The sequence below is a fragment of the Astatotilapia calliptera genome, chromosome 10, assembly GCF_900246225.1.
Source record: "Astatotilapia calliptera chromosome 10, fAstCal1.2, whole genome shotgun sequence".
Lineage (NCBI taxonomy): Eukaryota > Metazoa > Chordata > Actinopteri > Cichliformes > Cichlidae > Astatotilapia > Astatotilapia calliptera.
Window position 1 is genome coordinate 2,437,834 of NC_039311.1, and position 24,628 is coordinate 2,462,461.

Here is a 24,628-nt window from a genome sequence, read left to right on the forward strand (position 1 = left end):
GCTCAAGGCCAAAGGCAGGATTGGTATGTTTTTAATGGCTCTGAAGAAGTCAGTGAGGCTCCTCTAGGTTGACAGCTGAGTTGCGTAAGCAGCCCTTCATCTTGGTGTCCTGCTGCTGTGAAGCCTATACAAGCACTTTTTATCCATTCTTCATTAAAAAGTTAATAAAAAGCATCTGTGCTGCATGTGTGATAGTTTTTTGTTTTTGCCACACAAACAGCACGTCTGCAGAGATGCTCGTCTGTCTGATGGAGCTGCCACAGTGCTGGGAAGTTCGATAAAGTGCAAGTGGTGTTCATCGTCATACACGATATAACATTTTGGACTGGTGCGATGGTCAGCTCCCCTTGAGAAAACAAGGGAGCTGAAGAAGACAGAAGGAAACGGGGAAAGAGGAGTGTGTGGGGGTTGGGTGCCGGGGTCAGCAGACCCCTGGATATTCTTAAGAGCCGTGATGAAAACCCAGTGTGACAGAGCAAGCAGCCACCACATCACTCAGGAGACGCCTTAACGGCGTTGACCAAGATGGTGAAATGGTTATGCCGGGGTCTTAAGTGCAGCAGTAGTCATTAAAATAGCATTCAGTGACAGATGCTCAGTGTAATCATTTCTCAGATATTGGAAATTACAGCTCCCGGTGATTTATAGAGTAACCGCTGCCATCAGATCTTTAACAGTTGCAAGGCAGGTGTAGGTTGTTTTTCTTTTTTTTCTTTTTAAAGCAAGTCCAAATGATTTATGGTCCCCTGGCATTTGAAATTGCACATTAAAGACATTGTGAAACTTACAAGCAGCCCACACCACCATTTAAATACCGGCCAAGCCTCGGCTCCGGCATGTGAGCCAGATCTGTTGTTTTGCACATTTGGAGTATTAATTAGAATGTCTAAACAGGCAAGCCAACACATGTGGACACTTCAGCCAGTGTATACATTTCAGCGGGTCAGTCAGTCAGTCACTAGGAGCCTTCCCACCATATTCTCATGAACCGCGCTAAAGCTACGCTCGACCACCCACCTGCATAGCTGTGTCTTCCTTATGTTCCTCCGTTTCATCCAGTGGACTCGGAAGGGGAGTGAGAGCAGTCGTGTACCAGAAAATGCTTAAATATACAGATTTTGTAGGTTTGCCCTGTGACCTTGTGGCCCCAGTTCTCTAATTGGCTGCTTTTAATGCTTTTAACAAGGTGTCTATAGAGACATTGCAATTTTGACAGAAAGAAAACAGAGCTCAGATGGACTCGGTGCCCTCTATTTTAGCTTTGTTATTGTTGTAAAATCTCCAGAAGTCAATGGTTGTTTTAAACAGGCTTGTACATCTTTGTGCTGCAGGAACATTTCCTCACTGCGCAAATCGCCCACAAATGTGGTCGTTTAACTATAAAAAACGTCATGTGCTGCTGACACCTGCTAGCAGGCCCCAGAGTACAGTACAGGCAGACGGTGCGGAGACACTGGTCGTGCATCAACCACAGATGAAAGCATTATAAGTCAGCCTGCTATTAAAAGATCCCTGAACAGAAATAAAAGGCAGGACAAGGAGTGAGTTTAAAAAGAAATGGACAGGAAGAGAGAGAGCAGCGAGCCTTCCTTTGCTTCATCCCATCGTTGTAACTACGTGTTTATTGGTTGTTTCCTTCATTTAACAAGAGTCCCAGCTTTATATTTGAAGGCTGTCTGTGGATAAAGGCTGTCTAGACCCTGCAGTTAAAACGCTGGCAGGCTGGGGGCATTCATATAAAACCCGGGGACTTTCCTGTAAGATACTGCTTTTGTCTTTTTACAATGTCGTGGCTCCACACTTATTAATTACATATTTTCAGGTCTACACCCAGAGCCAGCACTTGCACATTAACTATGCTGTGGTTGGGATGCTCTTTAGATGAGAAGGAAAGAGAATTGCATTTTATTTTTTTTTATGACAGATTTACGTCTACCCTCAAATCACTGTTATTCTTTGTCATCTTTTTTTTTTTTTTTTTGTCTGTCCGGTGCATCCAGAGTTGAATATTAGCTAAATGAAAGCAGATTTCATGTTTCAGTAATCAGTCTTTTGAATGCACCCTTAAGTGAGTGGGCGTGTTGATTACGGCGCCTGTCGTTTTCAGTTTGCTGTGTTAGTATCATAGACGTGACCCTTCAGCGGCGCTGCCGCCGAGGGGAGCGGGAGAGGGATGTGCTGACGGAAGAAACTGCCTGATCAAGGAAAGTGAAGAAATGTGCGGAGGCCTTCTGGGAAAGAGATGATTTGATTTGATTTACATGTAAAACACAATTAAACAAAAGAACCACGTACATTGTGTGCGAGAGGCAAAAAAAGGCCTGAGCTAACTTGAGATAAAATGAGAACAAATTGTTTGGGAATTCAGCGAGTAACCGGTGCCGCACACAGGTCATCTCTGGGCCTGTTTGTGTGTCTTGATGGACAGACGGGGCACCGATTTGGCCCGGGTAGGCCTTTAGGACTGTAATTTATTTCATCCTGTTTAGTGCAGAGGACTGTTTCAGTTTATGTTGCCGGCTGAGTGATTAAAAACGGCGTCCGGCCTCCTCATACTCGTATGTCTCTCGCAGACACGTCATTTAGATTTTTCCTGCTGTAGCAGAGATAATGGCAATGGCAGTCTGTTCTCAAGGGCTGTTATTTCATACAGCGATTTCCTTTTTACTCTGAAACGAAACACAGCAAATAAGAACAAACCATTGAACGCTGGTGTTTCTGTTTGATTTCTCAAGTCATCCACACTTAACGGGTTCTTCGTTTGCCCGACCACTCCACCGGCTTTTATTAAACTGTGCTCGCCGCTCTTTGTGTACTCTCGCTGACGGACAAACAAACGGCATTAATTAAAAGTGCTCTCTAGCTGAAGTTCTCCTTCAGCGCCTCCTCCCCTCGACTCGATCCTCCCCGCCGCTGCGGTGTAATAATATATTTGGCGTTACGGGACGTCCCCGTGAGGAATTCCTGGTGTTTGGTGAACCAGAGTCTCTCTGCAGTGTGATTTCAGACACAGCGGACAGCAGTCATTAATCACCGCACTGTACAGGAGTGTGCGTGGTGCGTTTGTGTGTGTTGAAGGTAGCTTTGTTTCCCTTTCAGTCATGCTCATCAGCAAACAAATCCTATCTGTTTTTGGGGAAGTGATGTTGGCTCTGCCAGCAGTGCACAGGGAATGCCTGTTGTGCTGTTCTTCCTCTCCCTGTTAGTTATTTCCGAATGCTGAGATATGACCTCTGGCGTGTCGCCTTCTCCGCGGGGCCTTGGCTGCATGTCGGCGATACGGAGGTCTAATGAGCGACGGGCTGTGTGGCCCTCGGGCTACACCGGCACTTTTTCTTTGCCAGACTTTTGCAGCAACATCCTGTTAAATTTCATTTTCGGGGCTGCAAAGATCTCCATGTGTTCGAGGTTTACTTCTCAACCTTCCCGGATCTGCAGTGCGATGCGTGAGTGAGGAGGTGTTTACAGTGAACCCTGCAGTCAGAATGTTGTCTGACATGTCCAGACAGCCGCAGATATGATGTAAAGCAAACTTTCAGGATGTGGATAAAAGCCAAATAAAAGAGAGAGAGCTGTTAAAAATCCCTTAGTTCTGTATGTTCTTCTTATCGAGAGGAAATGCTAAAACACAAATGTCATACAGTGAAATCTGGACGTGTAATATCCTATAAGCTGCAGAGTTTCTGCTGTATTTTTCTACTTTATTCCTGCACAGGATTAAGATCACCTCTGACCTCCCTGTGGCACACACACGGGAATACTATCCAATAGATGAGAAGCAATTAGTCACAGTGAGTGTGTATTGTAGGTTTTTTAATTCTTTTACTTTTCCACCTTATTCTTTTAGTAAAGAAAAACATTTACACCTCAAGTGAAATTTCTAAAGCACAAGCTTTATTCATTTTTATCTTTACAACCTTGTTTATATTTGACTTGGCCTCTTATCAGCTCAACATGTAACATCTCAACTCTGCTGATGAATGTCATGAGCCAGAAAACGCTAAAACTCCAAAGTTCACTCATATTTCCTCCCACGTTGCTTCAGCGTTTGGGTGAGAGGTTAAGAGCAGACTTGGGGTTAGGTTCCTCCAAAGGTAAAGGTGAAGAATTTTGAAGGGCTCTTCAGATAAAGCTCTGATATGAATGTAGTCCCTGAAAGTATTCACAGGTTTGAGTATGTGTGTGTTTGCTCAGAGTAAATCCCTGCTTATTCTGTGGAGCTCGTTTCTCATCATGCTGAAGCCTCCTCAGTGGGAGATCAGGAGGCATAAGCACTTAATGACTGAAAGGGATGAGTCCGGCCTTAACATCCCCAACCGTATCTCTCTGCATGTCAGCGTATTCACCTCACTACCCCACGCCAGCACCCAAGGGCATCTCCCGGATCTCCTTCATGAGCATTCCCTGCATGTCCTACCTAAGACATGCGACTGGCGCCGATGGGACTTTCCCACCATGCTGAAAAGAAAATTTGTTCCTGTTCAGGGGCGGATAAACACGTTGTTTGGACGCCTCTGCTGTTTGATATTTCAGTTTAGCGCCGTACGGAGGTGGCATCTGTGGGAAGGGATCATAGACTCAGACTTCGATTCCTGAGCAATCTGCAAGTATCACCCAATGTAAACACTGCCGGCTACATTATCGGACACTTTCAACAATGCGAGTCAAATCGTTCCTGTGGCGAAGCCAGAGAGAACGAGGTAGATGGAAGTGTAGTATATTTTGATGTGTAATATGGATATAATGTAGCCGGCTTGCAGACGTTCTCTGACTGGATCACAAACAGTAAAATCCTCTTTAAGTGTTTCTTTTTCTTCTGCATTTCACAGATTCCCTTTGTACCCCAGAGGAGAGCGGTTTCATTTTGAATATGGCGTCTACTTACTCAACAAGAACATCGCCCAGGTAATCCATTGCATGCACACGCGCTAAACATGTTTGACGACATTTTAGACTTGAAAACTTATTTAAAAATCATACTAATTTGTAACTGTAAGTTGTCCTGCAGTTTCTAAAAGTTGCTAGTACCGAGTGCAGCGTCTCGTCCATTAACCTCCTAAGACCCGAACTCTTCCACGGCAGCAATTTTAATTTCTCTTTGATATTTCGGCACATTGGGGCCCGATGAATGTAAAAACAAAGAATTACCAGATTTTTTTTTTTTTTTTTTTTACCTTATTTTTGTTTTTAAGAAAAATAAGAGCGACATATGAGGATATTCGTTTAAAATTGTGATAGAACAGTAGCAGGATAATGTCCTCGTAAGTGGATATCAGGCCCTTGTAGAGCAAAATTGAGTATTTTGGTCTAAATAAGCCAAAATGTGATGTCCACATATGTGGACGCAGGTCCTAGGAGGTTAAGTTTCACAATACGGCGTTCAGTGTGTCGAGACCTGCTGTTGACATACAGGTGTTAATACATTTACACTCTGCCATCACTATAAAGGATGATGATATTATATCGGTCTCATGTCGTCAAATTGTCTCATGAAAACAACAAAACCATTGTGTATTAATCCATTGCAACACCTGCAGACTTCCCCAGTCTGTGTGTTGCTCCAGGAACATCTGGTTGGTCATTAAAAAGCTTGATTGTTATTAATGGAGGTGTTAGTCATAAAGAAATTCCTGAAACAGCTGTAAAAGCCTTTTAGTCAGGCTTAATTTAAATATTAGTAAGTGCTGAATTATTGCAATCTATGTGGACTAATGTGGAATGAAGTTTTTACGCCCTTGATGTAAAAGTAATGAATGATGCTGTTAGTCAGTTGAAGAGACAGTATATTAGTATTTAGTATTTATTTATTTATTGTCATTGTCAAGAACAATGAAATTGCGTTTGGGGCTTCCATACAACCCAAAAAAAAGAAGAAAATAATAAATACCCCTTAAAACCCAAGTGTACATATTTAACCCAGTGTGACTCCAATGCAATAAGACATGCAAAGCTCACAACACTCATCGACTCATTAACACTTTTAAATTAGCGCCAATTTACAAGTGTTAATCTGTGATCGTTACCTCTGCCAAGGAAGTTATGTAATGGATTCAGTTTGTGTTTGTTAGCAGGGTTACTCAAAGTTATGGATGATTTGCATGGAAATTTTACCAGATGTGCAATTTTGGAATCGAGCTGCGTGTAGATCCAGGAATAATTTATAATTCCAGGATAGGATGAAACTGGTTTTTGATGTCATATCTCACATGTCAAATTGGACGTTGTGTAAAAGTAAAAACAGAATGAGATGAGTTGCTAATCTCATAAACCCATATTTGATTACCAGTCGAACATGGAAAACATTTCAGATGTTTTTAACTATTAGCTCATTTTAAATTTAGTGGCAGGGCTGTTCGATATAACCATATATATCGGATGACGATATAAAAACGTCTACCGTTTCATTTTACGCTATCGTTTGTTTCGTGGTGTCGCAAAATAAACTGTTTACAGCAATATTTTTTCATTATTTTGATGGTCACTGTAGTGGGTATATTCATTTATTAAAGTTCTCTCTTTCTCTTATATTTAATAGAACCTGTTTGTATGCGTTGTCGTTAGCAACAGCGACGGTAAAACCTTCGCGTGTCCGCTTGTTTATGTTCCACATAAACCTTTCACAATAAAGCTCAAGATCCTGTTGAGACTTTTCAAAATAAACTGAATCACGTGAAAGAGCAGATTATTTACGGATGAGAAGTAAAAAAGAGCCGCCAGGTGCTAAAAAATAAAGCTTAGACTCAAACGTTAGAACAGGCTTCTCCCCGCAGCACGCCGTGTAATAAATACAAAGAAAACGGCGCCGTTACAACTTATGTCTAAAAATGTATCGTTTCATGCATCGGTTACAACACTCGACTCCAGCTACATGACACCCAGCTGGAAACACTTCAAGTCGAGCTGCCCGAGATTCACAGAATTTACAGAAAATATTAAATTTGTGATTTATATCGTTATCGGACGATAGCTGTTTTATATCGGGATATGAGATTCTGGTCGTATCGCACAGCCCTAGCAGCAGGTCTCAAATTTGGGATGGAAAATAAGAGCCACTGAAAACAAACAGCTGAAAGAACATTTTGCAACGAATTGGTTGAATTTGCAGCAGCTCAGTAACAAGATTTGCTATAAAGAGCATCTTACAGAGGCGGTTTTTCAATAATCAGAGGTTCATTATTTTGCAGTACAAAGTAATATTTTGAGGACTTTGAATATCATCATCTATTTTTGTTTGATGATCTGAAACATGCAAGTGTGGAAAAAACAGCTTAAATCTTTATATGTGACTGTATATACTTAATAGCAGGAACAATTTATTTTTGGATTTGGTCTTTTCATGTGATCTGTTGAACTCTTGACCCGTCTCGGTTTATTGAAGTACGTTTAATGTGTTGACCTTAGTTACGCCCTCCAGTTATCCTCGAGTCATTTGGCACCGACTTTTAACAGTTTGCGTTCCACTCCCTGTTTTCCTCCTCGTTCGGCCGAGGATGACGGAGCTCTCCACCTCTTAACTGGGCCACTCGCTCTAACAGGTGGCTCACTTCAGAACGCGGCGCACTGGGAGGTTTCAGTGTTAATGCTACACCACGAGCTTCTAGCCAGCAATAAAATCTGCCATCTTTCCAACAGCATCCAAGAATAAGAAAATAAGTGAGATAAGAAAACATTTTAGACGGCAAAAGAAAATAAGTGCTGTCTAAAACCACTAAATGGAATTCACTGGTTTTACCGTGTCATGTAGCTAAATGATGATTTGTGTCTCATGATTTCAGAAGGGAAGCTATTATTCACGTTAATAGCAGAATGCACATTGTTAGGTCAGTGTTCTTTGTTGATTAATGCCAAACTAATCCAGCACTCATTCCATCACTGCTTGTCAGTCTAAGCGATATCTTGTCAAAGGTGAAATATTTGCTGGGCTGAGGTTTGTATTTTTCTCTGGATTTTACTGTTTTGTAATAACTGTCAGGGCTAAACACACATGCACATGTTCGAGCACTCACATATGTGCACAGTCATGCATTCACACTCGCAAAGCCTTGGAAAAGTTTGCAGTAAAGCTCAGATGAACATATACAAGTATGCAAGTTTATGTGCAGGATGTCTTATGTTCTGGTGTTGTATCGTAGGTGGATTCAAATTGACTGGAAGATCATTTGGTGTGCAATCATCTCAGTTTAGTTTTTTTTATCAGAACCACACATCAGCTTTGTTTCACCAGGCTCAACCACATAGTGACATCAGATGCAGCACAGCATGCTCTCTCCTGCTGAAAGTTTAATTTGCCCACTGATTGAAGGCACATGCAAGGATGGCTTGGCTGCAGGAGAAATATTCCTAATCGAAATCAGCTTATCCGTAATGCAGATATTGTCAAGTAATATTGTTGAATTTGTCGGTTCAAAATGTGGCAGTGATTCATAGAGAGGTCTTTTTGGGATTTCAAGAGTAAAGCGTATTCTTTAGACACATTCCTTTTGTAATGATGAAACTGGCCTTATATATGGTGCTTCAAAGGAATCTGGTCCACTGCAGAGGAACAATGAGTTCCAGACAGCTGGACGTCCTCACCAGTGTCCATGAAACCAATGCAGAAAGATTCAAATTAAAGGTTTGAATCCAGATGGAAGCTTTCAGCTACAGCACAGGTGGGTACATGTGCAGAGTGCACGATAACTTTGTAAAAAGAATCTGTGGAATGACGAATTAATAAAAAGGCGGCACGCCTGCTATTTGCCGATATGCAATGCTCGCAAAGCCTCATCTGTGCAGTAACAGAATTCGCTACACAATAAGTGTAAGCCTTGCATGTAGATTCCCAAGTTCTCTTTGCTGCTGTGGCCTCTTGTTTAGGAGAGATCCAAACACTTTGTCTTTGCTTTGTTGACCTTGAGAAATGTGCCTCTAGCAGCTCAGAGGAGCGTTACTATTTTTACAGGATAAAATTTCAGCTTTCGTTCAAAGCACTTTTATTATACATTCCATGTGTGCGTCTCCACATTATGGATGAGTTATCAGCTTGACTCCAGAGCAGTATGGTTGTGCCACATGAGTAGTCCAGCTCGATGCTGCGATTGTTTAAAACCTGAAAAAACTGAAGAAGTGGTAAACATGTCACAGTCAATAAAATGCAACGCTCCACAAACGGAGCTTCTTCCTCCCAGTTTGGCTGATTTCTGAACTCCACATTAAGCTGTTCACTTCTCTGAATGTAAGCTATCAGTTTTGTGGTCTCGCATCACAAAATTTCAGGGTTTAGGACTTAATCCCGGGAAATGCAGGCTTAACTCGTATGTAATGTCTCCTTTAAATCTAATTAGAAGTCATTAACTGTGATTGTCAAGCACTCTATCAGCTGGCTGACTTTGACTTTTTACTTTTACTGCTCTATGTTTCCTGTCGAGGTTCTTATTGGGGCTTTTACTGGGAAATAGCTCATTTATTGACCCTACACTTTAAGCTGTGGTTTTCTCTGGCTAATATTATTTTCAAACAGACGGCTTTTCTAGTTGCAGCAGAGAGTCATTATTGAGATTGCGGTTTTTAAATTTTTCTTTGTGTCTTTGGAGGCCTCCTTGTTTTGAATCAGCCACGTTAAGCAGTCATGCACAGCTTGTCCAAAGTCTGGCTTTGCAGACAAGCAGAGGTCTGGTTTCACAGCAGGCCCGACTGAAGGTCTGATTGGCTGCTTTGGTGGTGACTGGACGCTGGGTGGGATACATTAGCTGTCCGTCTACTATTAAATTGCCTTGTGCGGCCGTGTTTGAAAGTGATACCGTCGAAGCTGGCCAAGGATCTGTGCCGTAGCGGGGCGACCCTTCTTTGATGTGGCAGAGGGGAACGTTTGCTCCTATTGGGATGGAGAAGCTGCACTGAGCATCCTGGACGTCAGCTGATAACAGGCTCCTGTGCTGCTCGTTCAGCTTAATTTGTTTGAGGATAAGAAGTTTAAAAACAAAAGGCTTTGAGGAATGTTCGGGCTAAAGTCCAGCTATTCTCCCCAATTCCCTCTTTTATTTCTTGTGTAATCAGAAAATATTGCAAAATTTGCAACGCTTGAGTGAGTCACAAATGTTTGTTTGGAAACTTTGCCTTTTTTGTTAACATGTATGTTTTCTTTTATTCCAAACTGAGCCGATCCCCAAACCTCAGCGTTTGGAGAGGATGTGAGAAGAGTTTTTCTCTCTTTGCTTGGCTGTTACATGAATGAATTACATGAGCTTTTTTAATAGTATGTAAGTGGGCCTGATGTATCCATCTACAGGGAGGCATAAGTGTTAAAGTCTGCCTCTCATCTATACACAGAAAAACCCACCGAGTTAGGGTGGCTGAGTGGAGCGGCTTATTGTCATGTGCTGCGTTTCCAGATTGCCAGCTTTATCCACCATGCTCTGTTTTTGGGAAACAGGCATGTGGGGCTTATTAGATGACAACTGATGCTACACGAAGGAGCCATGCTTTCAACAGGAAGAGGTCAACACAACAGCTAGTTCTCAGACTCAGTGCTTGGTATATCATATTTTGTGGGCCTCAGGCACAGGAAACCAAGTATTGGGATTTAAAACACTTTAAATCTGTTGCAGCCCAAGCAGGTCACCCCGGGGTTCACCTTTATTTCTGTCTACAGGAGAAAGTCGCTTGTATTCTTCCACCTGCCAAGTCTCTGGGCAATTTCACACCATGGTCTAAAGGCAGAGTGCCATAGCGGTGGTCTGGGGCATACGTCAGAGCGCCTGCTGTCATTAAGAGCGGCAACTGTGGCTCCATAAAACACAGCTATGACTCATGGGGGAGCCTACTGCATTTAGTGGTTAGTGGAGGTGGCAGCAAGCGCAACACGAGCTGGTTGGCTGGAGGTATTCTTGGTGCAGCTCCTTTGGAAAGGTTGTTTAAAATTACAGCAGTATACAAGAGTTGGTGTTTACAGTTGGATGATGGGAACGAGGCTCACAGGAAGCTGATTCTGCTTCATTCATATATGCTGTCACCTAGTGTGAGTTCCTTAACTTTGGATAAATAGTGAAATGGGAGATTTAATACTAAATATATTCTAAAAACATGTCAAACTAATTTTCAAAGTTAAGGATTATGAACATAAATCAGAGCATACAGTGTTGCGGTTGTGTTGTATGGTCACTCAGCCCCTAATAGTGAAATTTATATTTTGCTTATCTCAACCATCCACAGCGAGCGTGTTTGGATAAAATACAACAGGGGAAATTGTCCTTTTTCCCTCACAGACGCCGCTGAAACCAAAGTTAGTCAGAAGTCTGACAGATTTGTAAATAAAATGTGAGCTGGCAGGAAACTGGTCTCGTTTTGCCATCCTAAAAAAGAACATGGAAACGTTACTGTGTCTCTTCAGCTTATGGTGAGGTGTGCGCAGGGAAACCCTTTGACCTGATCGGCTCTTTTGTTCATTGTTGCTCTTCTCTCATTCATCTCTGTTCAGTTCCCATGCTCCAGTCCAAGCTTTAGACCCTCCATCTCTTTGCCTCTGTGACAGAGTTTTTGACCCCAAGTCACAAGAGATGGGACAAAATCTTGGCATAGCCCTCTGCTGCCATTAGCTCATGTGATTGCGCTTCGATAAAAACCATATGACCCACTCAAAGACACGCAGAAAGTGAGCATTGCACAGCTCCCTTCCACCTCATAACTCCCCTCCACCTCAGACTGAGTTGTCACGATGGTTAAAATTCTCCATGGGAAACTATCTCCAGCTATTACCTTATTTTCTTTAGTATTGCACATGTTGGAGATGGTACAGGTCGATGGCTGACCGGGTTTTCCCTTTAAAGAAACAATGGGTGGACCGTATTTGCTCACGAACTCAGTTTTTCCATAGTTGACATTCCTCCGAACAGTTTTGTGTTTACTCCGTCTGCCAGAGGTATTCAGAGGTGGTGGTATACAATGACTGATTGTTTAGTAGTCACATGTAAATGATCAAAATGTGTGTTCTTGCTGCCCACTTTTATGTTTGTGTGTATGTATAGTGTAAATGCAGGGATTCTAATTTCAGTTTTTTGCCACATCTTGCAACATCTCCTCATTCTTAAACAAACTGAATAAAGTAGCAGTGGAACCCAGATCCCGAGCTTACTTTGAGGCTTTCACGTTTATAAAGAAAAACAAAGAAAAACAGACAACGTTTGGCAGCGATTTATCTTTCAGTTTCCGAGGCACTGCTTACACAAGAAAAGTCCTCCTGTATCCGGCCTTATCTGCAGTATTTATCCTTTTTTTTTCGCCTCTGCACAGCTCAGATTCCCTTGAATGAGAGCAGAAACTGGATCTTCAGCCTGTTTCTCCAAAGGCTCTTTCTGAGAATTTGGAAGCGTTTTAGACGAAACTATTCTGTTTCCCTCAGAAATCCGTTGGTGTTTCTCTCCTCATCCAGCTATGACTTTGCGGTTTATGACTCACTTTTTGGTGCGTACCAGAGAACATTCCCAAAAGCAAAAAGAAATCTAGGAAGAGAAACGGCCGATTACATCTGCACTGTCGCCCCCTCCACCCAAAACAACAGCGATCATTCTCCGGTCCGGCTGCCTCAGTGCAGACCTCATCTCAACAAAAAGAGCCCTCGATGTTCAGCAATCGTAACGCAGCCCACTGTATGCTGTTTGTTTACCTGAACCCTGGACCGCGGCTCTCCAGGCTCTGCTACCATTTTTACTCTGGAACAGACGGAGCCTGGAAGTAATCAGACCATTTCAACTGCCGGCTGCCACTCATTGTCTTCATCATTCCATAACGGCCACATCCGCTTTCTATTTCAAAGGCATTAATATGATACAACAGATAATGGGCAGGACAGGCACCGGAGTACACAGCTCTAAATCAATCGCGTATCCGTCACTTTCACCTTAACAGGAAAGAAGAAATGAGGTACTAGGTGACGTTCCGTTTTAGGCCATAAACGTGCCTGTTCTCCTCCAGGCTGGTGAGCAAGAGCTTGAAACGCTAAGCTTTGAGCATCATCTCCCACGTGGCCACATGCTATACAAATGTTGGATAATCATCCGCTCGTATCTAATAGAGGAGAAGTTATTGAGCCAAAGTTTAACAATGTGTTATGCATTTAAAGGCCATTAAGGTGCCACTTTTAACAACATGTCTTTACTTCACTTCATTATTCTACTTTGTTTATCACATTTCAAGTGAGAAATTCTTGCTGGCAGCTTATAAGCAGGTTCAGTTGAGAGCTGCATAGATTGTATAATGAAATTGCCGACAGGCCGAGCTGAAGCGAAAAGGTCGAGTCTGTAACCTGCACTGCTCCGTGATCTCATTTGGATTGTGCTTTGTATGTGTTGGACAGATAATATATGAATTATAACAAGAACAGGGTGTTTGCAATTTTGTGTGAAACAATGCAGATTGTAGTTAAATTGTTGCGCTTTCATGTTGTGTCAGACAGAAACAACTTTGGATTATTGGAGCGACTGCCTGTGTTGGGTTTTATTTTTATTTTTTGGGCACATTTAATTTGTATTATGATAAAAAATCATTACTCACCCTCCTAGTTGAATGACTCGGATTACTTAGAAAACATTTGATTAGCATTAATCCATCAAGGTAATCGATATATTGATCGAACACTCGTAGGAGTAAGGTGTAACACATCGTCTGAATGTTTCACCTTCTGAATTGAAAGCATTTGAATAAAATGAAGTTAATGATGTGGGAAGAGTCCAAAGGTCACATGAAAGGTTTCTAACCAAACTTTAACTTTTTGTCTGTTACATTTATGTGTGCGTGTTCCTGCATGTCTGTAAAAAGGAAGCAGCTATATTCACGGCTGCCGTCTTGGACCAAACTGAACGGATGTTTTGCCGCATGAATTGGGAGCTGCTAGCGGTCTATCTGCAGGAGATGTGAAACTTGATCATCTCACTGCTACAGAACCGGAAGAACAGCTACTGAGAAATTACACCAGTTCTTCTGATGTTTGGAGTAGAGGCTGTGGGGGAAGCTCCTTTGTGGATTAGTTGTTCTGCATTTCTCTGGAAAGCCATATTCAAGCTATCCATTAACCAACGCCAGACTTTAATGTACACCCCTCTTTGCCCTTGGGTTTTCGTAGCCTTACTGTGTGGTCCCTATTTTCCATCACAAACTTTTGTTGTTAGCTACAGCTTGCATCCACTGCCACTTATTGGCCAGAGAGAGTTGTTGGCGGGACCCTTTTTACAACCCAAAAGTGGGAGCACCCGTTTCTATAAACAGATATTTACCATATCCTGCTGTGCCACGGAGATTGCGATAGTTTGGCTGTGGCGTTTGACGTTCTGCTCTCAGATACCGTTTCTGGGAATTGATAGATGCTCCAGAGCTGACCAGGACAATGAAGAAAGCCACCTTTGTAGTCTGTCAGCTCTAACTTGCCTCGAGATTTACAAGCAGGTCTCAGACCACATTTCTAAGTGTATGTCACTGTTCTGCGGTTTCCACTTATGGGCGTGTGTACGTAGCGAGGCTGTCACTGCACAGCGATTATGCCTGAGCTCTGAGCTTTTATGAGAATTCCTCTGGACAGCCACCTATGACTTTATGAAACACTTAAATTCGTCTAATTGAATTTCCACATTTCGTGGTTGGTAGTTCTAGGTTTGTCCTTCGCCGCAAAGAGGTACCACAGGAGCTAGTTCCACTACAGAGAAGAGTAAAAGTAAATGTTAATCCTGTCTGTGTATAAGGGAAAGTCAGTGATTGGAAAGAATTCCATATGAGGAGCAGTACTGAGATTGTTTTTAAGCCCCAGCCAGTGTGTCGTGTCTCTAGTTAGTGAAAGCCACACAGTTTTGCTACGTGCAAAAGCTGATGGTGTGTAGGCTCACTCGTTGGGCGGAGGGGGACCTACATGTCGTCGAGTAATCTGCATAAAGAATTTAAAATAATAGGTTGAGATCCACGGATGATAAGCAGCGATCTTGTGCCATGTTTCATTTGCTTTTGTGTATCATCCTTTATAATCAATCGGTGCAGTCGTGTTATGGTTATCTTCAAATGTATTTTTCCCACAGGTCAGGCTGTGGATTTTTTGGCACGGCGGTCTAAAAAACGAGGGCTTTGCTGAGATTCTGGGTGTTTAGAGAGTGTTGGCTGCTCTGCTCCATCATTTACTTAATAGTGTGTCTGCAGTTTCCAGCTGGTTGGAATTTGTAGCCGAGGCCTGTGTGTTTGGAGCTCGCCTCGTTTCACTAGCACTCTGTTAGAGCGTCGAAGCCTCTCTCCTCTTTTGTCTAAAAATGCTGACTTAGGTTAGAATTAAACAAACTTCTCAACAGATTAATGGAATGGGAGGAAGCCGGGGGTTTGACTGGAGGTTTTATCACTTCCTTTGATCGTGGTTATTTGATGGTGTGTTACAGTATCTGTAGTGTTTGGATCCATTCTGTTTCCCTCTTGAAAAGCAGACCAAAGCACACAAACCAAAGGATTTTCTCTGCTTTTGGAGGCCAAGCTTAGCACCAGAGGTCCCTGTTAACTCGTCGTAAGAGAAGACGGGGCAGAGAACGAGTGTATTTTATATCAGCAAGTTTAGAACAATTTGTTTTCCTTTTTAATTCATCAAGCCTCTTGTGTGCTCTCATATGGGCTTATGTGAGTAGAGGTATTTGTTCTTGAGTGCTGGCCTCATTACAGCTCAGTGATATTAAACAGCTCTGAGAATAAAACAATGCTGGCCCCAGGTGGTCAGTATTTGAAAAAATATCAGCCATTCCAGCTCTGCGTTCGTGCCTCTAGCCGGTGCTTTTCCTGCCTCCATGTGGATTTCATTACAGCCCTTTGACTCTGGCCAGTCGGCAGCCTTTGATCTGAATTAGCACCGCGGCTGTGGTCCACAAAGTCTGTACGTTGGGCGCTTATCATCGCAAAATCGCTGCCTCTATCACTAATTTAGGTTTGTCAAGTGAATCTCAGAATTAGTCTCTTTCTTGAAATGCCACTCTCTCCAACACTCCCGTCTGCCATGTACAGTCTCACCTCATTAGGGCAGTGTCTCTCCATCAGCCCCTGGTGTCAGCTTCAATTAGCTGGCAAAGGTGAGAGGATGTGGGTGGAGTGTCCTTACTGTCATGTCATCATCCCTGCCATCCAGCCATAGCTAAGCTTTTTTTATTTTGTTTTTTTAATTAATGAAGCGTCTATGATGCGCCCAAGCCTGCTGCCCCAGAGGTCACGTAACCATTTTACAGTTGTTGAAGAAAAGAGGCTAAGTGGCTCATGAAAGAGCTGTTAAATAAACACCAGCTCACGTAAAAAAAAACCAAAAAACTGAGGGAGTTCTGTCTTTGAAAATAATTCGTCTAAGCTGTTTTCTGTAAATCTAAATAACGTATTTTCTTTCACCGTGGTCTTGAGACAAGACTTTCCCAGCACTTGCAGACACCTACAGCTTTAGTTCATGATGCAAACATATGCACGATCAGATATATAGTGCAAGAAGCAGCTGCACACTGATGAGCTGAAACATACATACTCACCGTGGAAGCTCAGGACTTATGTAAAGATTTTATCTGTTCTGACAAGGGTGAAATTGTTATAGCCAGAACACCTCGGCTCATGGGCTGCTCTCAACCAGCAGTGTTGAGTAATTACAGACAGTGGTCCAATTCAGCATCATGTTGGGGGATGTGCTGAACCACGTCTGATCTGCAGTGGGTCCAGCTCAAAACTTGTGGGATATAAAGGATCCGCTGCTCTGATCCTGTTGCCAGATACCACAGGGCACCTTCTAAGCAGTGGGATGAAGCCACGCAAAGGACCAATAGCCTATTAGGCAAATTCAGTTTGAACATTCTGAGCTGTCGGTGTAGATTTAACCGTAATATTTACTTATGCATGTTCAGCTGTTAGTAATGATCACTGTTAGAGGAAGTCCCCTTCTTTAACTTCCTTCTAGAGGAAAGGCTTTCCATTTAACAGCCATCCTGATAATGGCAACACACTTATTTAGAGGAAGGAAAACTGCATCTATAGAATAATTAGTCAAATTTCTTAATACCCACCCCACCAATTGCCAAGAAAAACTATAAGTACACTTAATTAGTCGTTGCACTGTGTAATTTTTCTTTAGATTTCTGCTGAGGAGTCTTTGAGTTCTACATTTCTCTCTTATAATGTCCCTCTTTCTACTTCTACATAAGCTATATTACATATATATATTCAGCTTTACTTTACTGCATATCAACTGTTGTGTTTGTTTTGGTGCTTCAGGTTTTTACTCACCCGTTATGACGCCAAGCAGACATCTCTAAAATTTTAGTGGACAAATTACTACCAGTGCCATGGAAACACCCACCAACCTTTTTTTGAATGCTAAAACATGTCTCAGCCAAGTTGTTGGCTCGTGCTTTTCAGAGCAGTTCGGTTGCGTCCTGCCTCAGTATCCAACTATAAATATAAACACAAATACACATGGTGTAATCCTGCGTCAGCGCACATGTTTTTATGTCTTTGGAGCCTCAGCCTTACAACTGTTACAGCAGTCAGAGTGAAGCAGGTTAGTGTTTCTTGAGAGCTGGAGGGTATCTCTCTTTACCACTGCTGGGAGAGCTGAACGACCAGAGAAGTTCACCTGTCAGGACTAGCGCTGGGCCATATCATACCGTTCACAGTAATACCGGTATAATGTTGGGCAACGATAAGAAAATGAAATATGGCGATAGAATATGGGTAAAACACGCAGGCGCACTGCCTTTGTTTTCATACGCACATGGCGGAAAAAGCATGCCGGCGACGGAGAAAGAGGAGGGCGAAAGCGGACCGTTGAATGAAACTGATGAACCAGAACTGGTTTGTAAAAAATGCTGCAGCTTCAGTGGTGGAACTGGTTTGGCTTTCGTCCGTCAGATACACAACAAAGCACTATTTTTGGTAGCGCATGCTAGCGGGCCGTCGTTATTACCGTGTTGTTTGGAAAATACGGCGCACTTAAAATCAATCCTTTGATTTTTCTGAAAGTCGACAGAGCCCCTTATAACCCCGTGCGCCTTATGTATGAACTCTGGTCGTGTTTACTGACCTCGAAACGATTTTATGTGCACGGCGCTCGAAAATCTGTCAAATGTTTCAGTACGACTTTGCTAAGCTACGAAGCCGCACCGCTCGATGGATTGTCGGAGCATTACGGCTGTCGTAGGCGGAGCCTCGCGGAGTGATATGTACTGTGCTTCAACATAATGTTACCGTATTGTGTGTGTATAACCTCTTTTTAAGTTTTGTGGATGTTATACATGGTTATGCTGAGGATGTGTCGGCCAGTTTCCACTGGAAATGCCTTTTGGTTAAACTGTCAGTGAGGAGTTTGCATTTGCACTGTTACATTTTTCTATAACTTTAATGCAGATAAAAAACAGCTGCTTGTTTAAGTGAAAATGCATTGCTGTGTCTGCTTGGCTGTCTCCACTTGATGGCCTCATCTATTGGCACTTTTTAGAGTTGTGATCAGCTGGAGCAGCTCCAATGAGATGTGCTGTGTGAACAGCTATTTGGATTACCTGGCTTTGCTTTTATTTTGTCAAATTTCATCAGATCAATTTTCGTCTTTCTTTGTGAGAAGATGTTTTAGTCGGGTCGATGAATTTGCAGTTTTATGAGAGCTGGATTCCCTCACATTTCACTGCAGCCTTCAGTGCAGTGGTGGCGTTCGTCCAGGTTAGTAGAGAGTTTGAAACCGCACGTTCAGCCTCACACTTTCCCCCCTCATGCTGAATTAATGGAACAATCTACATAGTTGGCCTACATAAGTGTGTCTGTGTGTTGGGGGGGGACTTGTCCACACAATAGCTATTTGTTCCTTGTTCCATCTCTGCTCTCTCTCTTTAAATCCCAGGCATGGTTGGTTGGTTGGGAATTAGGTCATATCTTAAAAATATGTTGGTTTTCTTACTATGAAAATCTCAAGTGTGTGTTTTTGTAAGTAATCAATGCACTTCAGATGTGTCTGGGAAAGTTATTTGGTGCTTTCACGCTGTGGGATTAAACTTAAAGGTATGAAATGTTTGATGTGCGTTTCATATTGTGTGTATATTTGTCTTGCCTTAGCAGATGGAGGCTGGCAGTTACTCAACAGGAAGTTGAGTAAATTATTGTATTCTAGGTAGATAAAGAGCCGTGAACAGTTTTTACTAAGCACACAGTCAAGCAGGTCAGAGGACGGTATCAATGATGGTTGTTATAGTAACCTAACCAGATGTGAAAACATTTTAATTATTTTCATTGTATTGTTGTACATGAACGGATTTTCCTAAATCTTGCCCCCGACACATGCCGAATAATAATTGAAGACCAAAACTAACACTCAAACTAATATTTTCATACAATTTAAAAACTATAAACAAAGTAAAAATGAAATAAAAACTAATTAGAAGTATGACTCAGACATTCTACTTCCAGATTAGATCCTAATCCTCACCTGATGTGAAGCAAATCATGCATTAAACACTCCACATCCAGGTGTAATCAAATATGATGTCATTTGAATTACAAAGTTGTAATCAGCGATTTTTTTTCTCTCTCTATTGGACTGCTTCATATTCAAACATTTCAACCCTTTGGCAATGTAAAAAAAACAAAACAGTTTAAACATGGTTAACGCTCTGCTGGGTCACAGCTGAACGAACCCAGATGATCGGGAATGCTCCGGGCTCTCCAAAATAAACGGGACCGAGCCGATCCTCTTCCTATGTCGTAGCAGGTTTTAATTTGATACTTGGAACCGGTGAAAGCCGAGGCTTCTCCTTTTCTCGTGCATTACTGTATTTGCTGTGTTTTACAACACACTTTGTTCATAGTCGTATTTGTCGGTCCTGGTTTGCGGCACTTTAATTACTCATGTGCCATCTGATGGTTTAAATCCCAAACGACATTAACACAAGTCAGTCTTTAATCCTTCCATTAGAAGTCTTTTACATAAGTGTCCTTTCTCAAGCATAATGAAGATTTTGTCTTTGCCTGTAGTTCTTACTACAATCTACTGGTAATATTTAATATTTGCATCTTCGTGGCTGATGTATAAATACATTTTTAGACTATTATTCAAATCCAAAGTGCAGTTTTTCTACTGAAGATGTCCATATTACAAGTGGTACACATACAGTGGATATATGAAATTCTTCTTGTTTTCCTTTTATCCTCACAGAGTCAAATTGCTCCACGGGGCAGTTTAATGTGGCACGTTTTATCCAGTAAACTCGCAGCAGGATCTGACTGCAAGTCCCTTTGAACTCTCTGAAATATTGAAAGTCTAAGATTTCATCTTCAGCTTTCTGCTTACTGTTTTGATAGGGCATGTACTTGGCCAGCGAGCTGTACTGCAGCCCAGACGTAGTCATTTTACTGTCATCGAGGTTGTATTCATACTTGACAAACTGTTTCGGTGACGTAGGCTGAAAGAGGTTTTAACACTATCTGCCAGATGCAAATGTTTGCTGTTTTTATGTAGTGTGAAATAGTTTTTAAACAGCCAAACCAAAGCCCACATCATTTATTATTCATTCTTCAGTTCTTGTCATGGCTCACTCATGCTTTAGACTTAAAAATAGACAGTTAAACTAAGCAGACATTTGGATAAGTAGCTCTCTCAAGCATCACTCTGAAAGCAATACATTTCCAAGCTGGTAATTCGGACAGATGAAAAATGTGCACAGAGTTTTCCAGCCCAGGCTCTCCCTGTGACCTCGGATCCAGCGGTAAAATTAATAGAAAATCTCAGTCGTAAAGACATGCACAAAATAAAGAGGAAACGAAAAGAAAATAATATGCCCTATTCACCAGAAGTTAAATAGACTCGGAGAGAACATGTGGGCAGCGTGAAGCTAGGAGAGGCACCTGCCCACAAACCATATATTCATCCTCTGGTCTAGTATTTTCCAGGGGCCTTGTGGAAACACATGTATTAAAAAACAGGGAGAGAAAAATTTCCCCTGTAAAACACCGCAGCGCTTTAATTCCAAGTAATAAAACGAGTGTGATCAGACTCGCGCTATTTTTGAAATAAGTAAGTTGTCGTGAGTATTTGTGGTCGATTCAGGAGAAGCGTCCTCCTTCACTGGATCACTACGTCTAACGAAGAGTACGGTCGATGTGTGCGATGAGCTCTGATGAAGCTCCAGTTTCCTGTGCCCTTCATTCTTTGGCACCAGCTGCTGTTCATTCCACGGACATGTGTGGCTTCACGAGCTTTGTGTGCTTTGTACTAGAAACTACAAAGTAGTGAATTACCATACTCTGCTAGGTGTGCCTCATCCAAGCACCGGGAGTCCTTATGAGAGCTGCCATGGAGGATTGATGATAGCCTTCCATGCCAGTACTGCTGACAGGAAATTGGAGTCGGTGTTGTGATTTCACACAGAGAGCTAGCACGCGTAGGTGTTGGGTTTCTTAGTTTGTCTAGTGTTACAGTGGCGAGGGTCATTAGCTCGAGGGCCGGAGCGACGCTCGAGGAGGGTGGCACCTCTAATAAGTGACTCTGTAGCACGTTAGACAAGCTGCCTGCTGCACTGATCAGTACTCACTCAGGAACCACATCATGGCACTGCAGCACCCACCTTGTCCTCGCAGTGCTCGGGCTCAGAGGAGACTACCATTGGTCTCTTGCCACCAGTGGTGTCCCTAACTGAATTTCCTATTCGTCTCATACAGCCTTTCCCGTAATTATGTAAATCTGTTGACTGAATTTGGCAGCAACACGATACTCGGCAAAGTGTAACAACAAGTAATGCGACAGAAGAATCTGGTTTGAATTAGGGCTCTATTTGAACCGGACCCAGGCTCAGTGAGTACACCACACCTGTATTACATTACCAGAGTGTGGAGGAGACAGAGGGAGGGAGCGGAGAGGGGAAAAGGAGAAAGCCAACACAGTTAAAAAATGTTAAATGCAGTGGGAGAGCTTTCAGTATGAAATACTAAGAGCTGTTTTATCACACGCTTGCTTGACACAAGAGACGGGAACAAAACTGACAAAAATGACTGCATTTCAACCGTTAAAGGAGGAATTTCAAATTCTTGTGTGACGATATGCAGTCATGCAGTTCCCATGAAGATATCAGTGGTTTGCTTTGGGTTTCATGCATTTTTAAGCGATGCTGCCACTGTGCTAAAGCCAATAATTTGGTCAAAAACCTTAACCTGAAACATACTGCTGCACTGTATAAGTGTGTAGATAGAGGACATTTAAAGCTCATTTAAACTGTTTCACATTAGAGGATGCAGTGCTGTAACACTTTAAACTGTAGCAAAGTGGAAAATGAGAGACTTTTGTTTCTTTAGTCCTCGGGGTTCTTGTTTGCAAAACCGTCCACTTGCATTACCCACACTGTAACGTGACCTCTGACGGTGTGGTCACACGCTTAGGGATGTCGGCCAGTAGGAGCTAATGTAACCCAGGCTTCAGTCGAGCCTCCTGCACTCAGCTGAAGTCTGGGCACACCCAAGATGATTTAGAGACACAATTGTTTTTGTCTTTTTTTCCCCAGTGGATTCTTAAAGTAAAATGTTTAGAGTCTATAAGTACTGTTTCCCCTTTCCTTTCCGTCACTTTTCTCCGATCTCGCTCAGGTACCCGGATCCTGGATGTTAGACATTATGTGCTGTAGATTAGTTACAGGCCGCTGCGAGCTGAGCTGTGGAGCTTTAGATGATAAGGGCAGATAAAGTCTTCAATGATTAACCCGTGACTTTCATTTACCACGGAAGGAGTCGCGTTACATCTTTTCAGATAGATGTTAACATTTAGCTACATTTCAGCTCCTTTGGAAGTTCTCACTGTTGCTTATGCTGTGCACCTCCTCGTCTACATGAAGGGCTGCTCAGTAGAAGAAAGGGATTTGATTGTTTAAGCCTGAATGTGGTCTCAGTCTGTTTTCTATCAGCCGCTTTGAGGCATGTCTAAAAATAAAAAGCATGATTTAATGTTTGGTTGATTTAATTAGTGAGAGTAAAACTCTAACTTATTTTTATAGCGCCTGGCCTGCATGTGTTGACACTTTTCTGGAATTGACGGAAGCAGTTTATCAACTGGTCAGCGCTTAATGTTGACAAAAAATCTGATAATGACTTGAAAGACACGATCCAACTCGTGTTGAATCGGTATGTGTTTGTGGCGGCGCAAATCATTTTTGCCTCAATATGGGCTTCGATTTCAGCCAAGGTGCAGATGCTCCCACCTCCAAGAAAAACAGAAGAAATGGAGGGCTTACAACATTACTCAGTAGTCTACACTGCTTTTTTTAAGCAATAGGTAATTCTTTAACTCCTAAAATAGAAATATGAATTATGAGCTCCTATAACAGTCAAATCATTATCCTTGCCACACAGACGCTGTAGCTGTTCAGCCTCTCCTCTATGGTTACGCACGTCCAGAAGGACAACAGGAAGTCTAATATTAAATCGTGTTTTTCTAAAAGAAAACCAAACAAACATGTGAAGCACCATTTTTTTGAAGTATACAACACCTGAAGAAATATTACTGTTCTGCTTTGTTGATGCGACTGGCTTCTTGTTTGGAGCTGTTCACTCGAACTGTGACGTGGGTGGACCGCTGCCCTGCACTGGTGTTTGAGCTATGAATGGAGTTGCCTGCGTTTGCATGCAGCCCACTTCTAATCGAATGTAACTGGGTTGATGTTTTAAACTAAGAAATAAAAGAAATACTTAGGCTAGAAAATAGTCATGCTTTTTTTTTTTTTTTTTTTTTTTTACAAGTTGTGAATGACATGGTGGTGATTCTTGAAACTCTAAAGATGTGGGAAGTCTTTCTCGTTGGTAAGCAAACGCTCGCAGTGTTTATGAATTCTAAGCTTGGCTCAAAGAGTGGATGATGATAGCCGTGGCGTGTATTCAAGGCCGGAGAGCTGCTCGGAACTTAAGGGAAGTGAATTTTTGTTGTGAATGAATGACCCTAGCCAGACTCAAACAACTTTTCAGCCCTCCTCTGTATATTTATTCAGACACATGAAAGGCTCTGGTGATTAATCAACTTGGACTTCATGTTGTGCGCTGTGCTGCACGACAGTTGAGGTTTTGAACCTGCATTGCGCCACTTGACGTTTTTCCTGTCGGATAACTCAAAGCCGCAAATGCAGAATCTAAAAACAGCAGGTCGGCGATTAACACGACCACGTACAACATTAGAAATGCTCGTCCTTCCGTGAAACGTCACTTTTTCTCACTACTCCCATCTGCTGCCCTTTTGTCTCGGCCATTTTGCGTGCATCCTGCCCACCGTTTCAATATAATTCATTTAGTGGATGATTGATGGCTGTACAGGCTGATTTTCATTATGGGCCTACTGTGTAGGATAGAATAGGCCAGATGGGTGGAATCATAGGAGCACCATACTGTACCAAACATAATCAACCATTTCTAATCCACCAGTGAGCTAGAAAGAGATTCTCAGAGGGGACGTTCTGTTTAATGGAAAGCAAACGGGGTTGAGGAGGGGAAAAGGCAAAAAAAGATAAAACTTGGAGATAAGACCAGAAGGTATTTCTGAGTGTAACTGCTGGTTTCTGGTATTTGTTAGAGGTGCCGTAGTTACACCAGTATGAAGCTAATACTAGCTTTGCAACATGCCAGTAATGTATTTAAGTTCACATCCAACTACTAG

At 42.3% G+C, this 24,628-nt stretch overlaps 1 protein-coding gene across 1 annotated transcript in view; it reads left to right on the forward strand.

Annotated features, from left to right (window-relative positions):
* uvrag (UV radiation resistance associated gene) overlaps positions 1–24,628 on the forward strand; it is a 92,889-nt gene that overhangs the window by 44,510 nt on the left and 23,751 nt on the right. Inside the window, exon 13 of the mRNA XM_026183038.1 lies at positions 4,830–4,905. Coding sequence (XP_026038823.1) covers positions 4,830–4,905 — 76 coding nt within the window. The remainder of the gene's footprint in view (positions 1–4,829; positions 4,906–24,628) is intronic.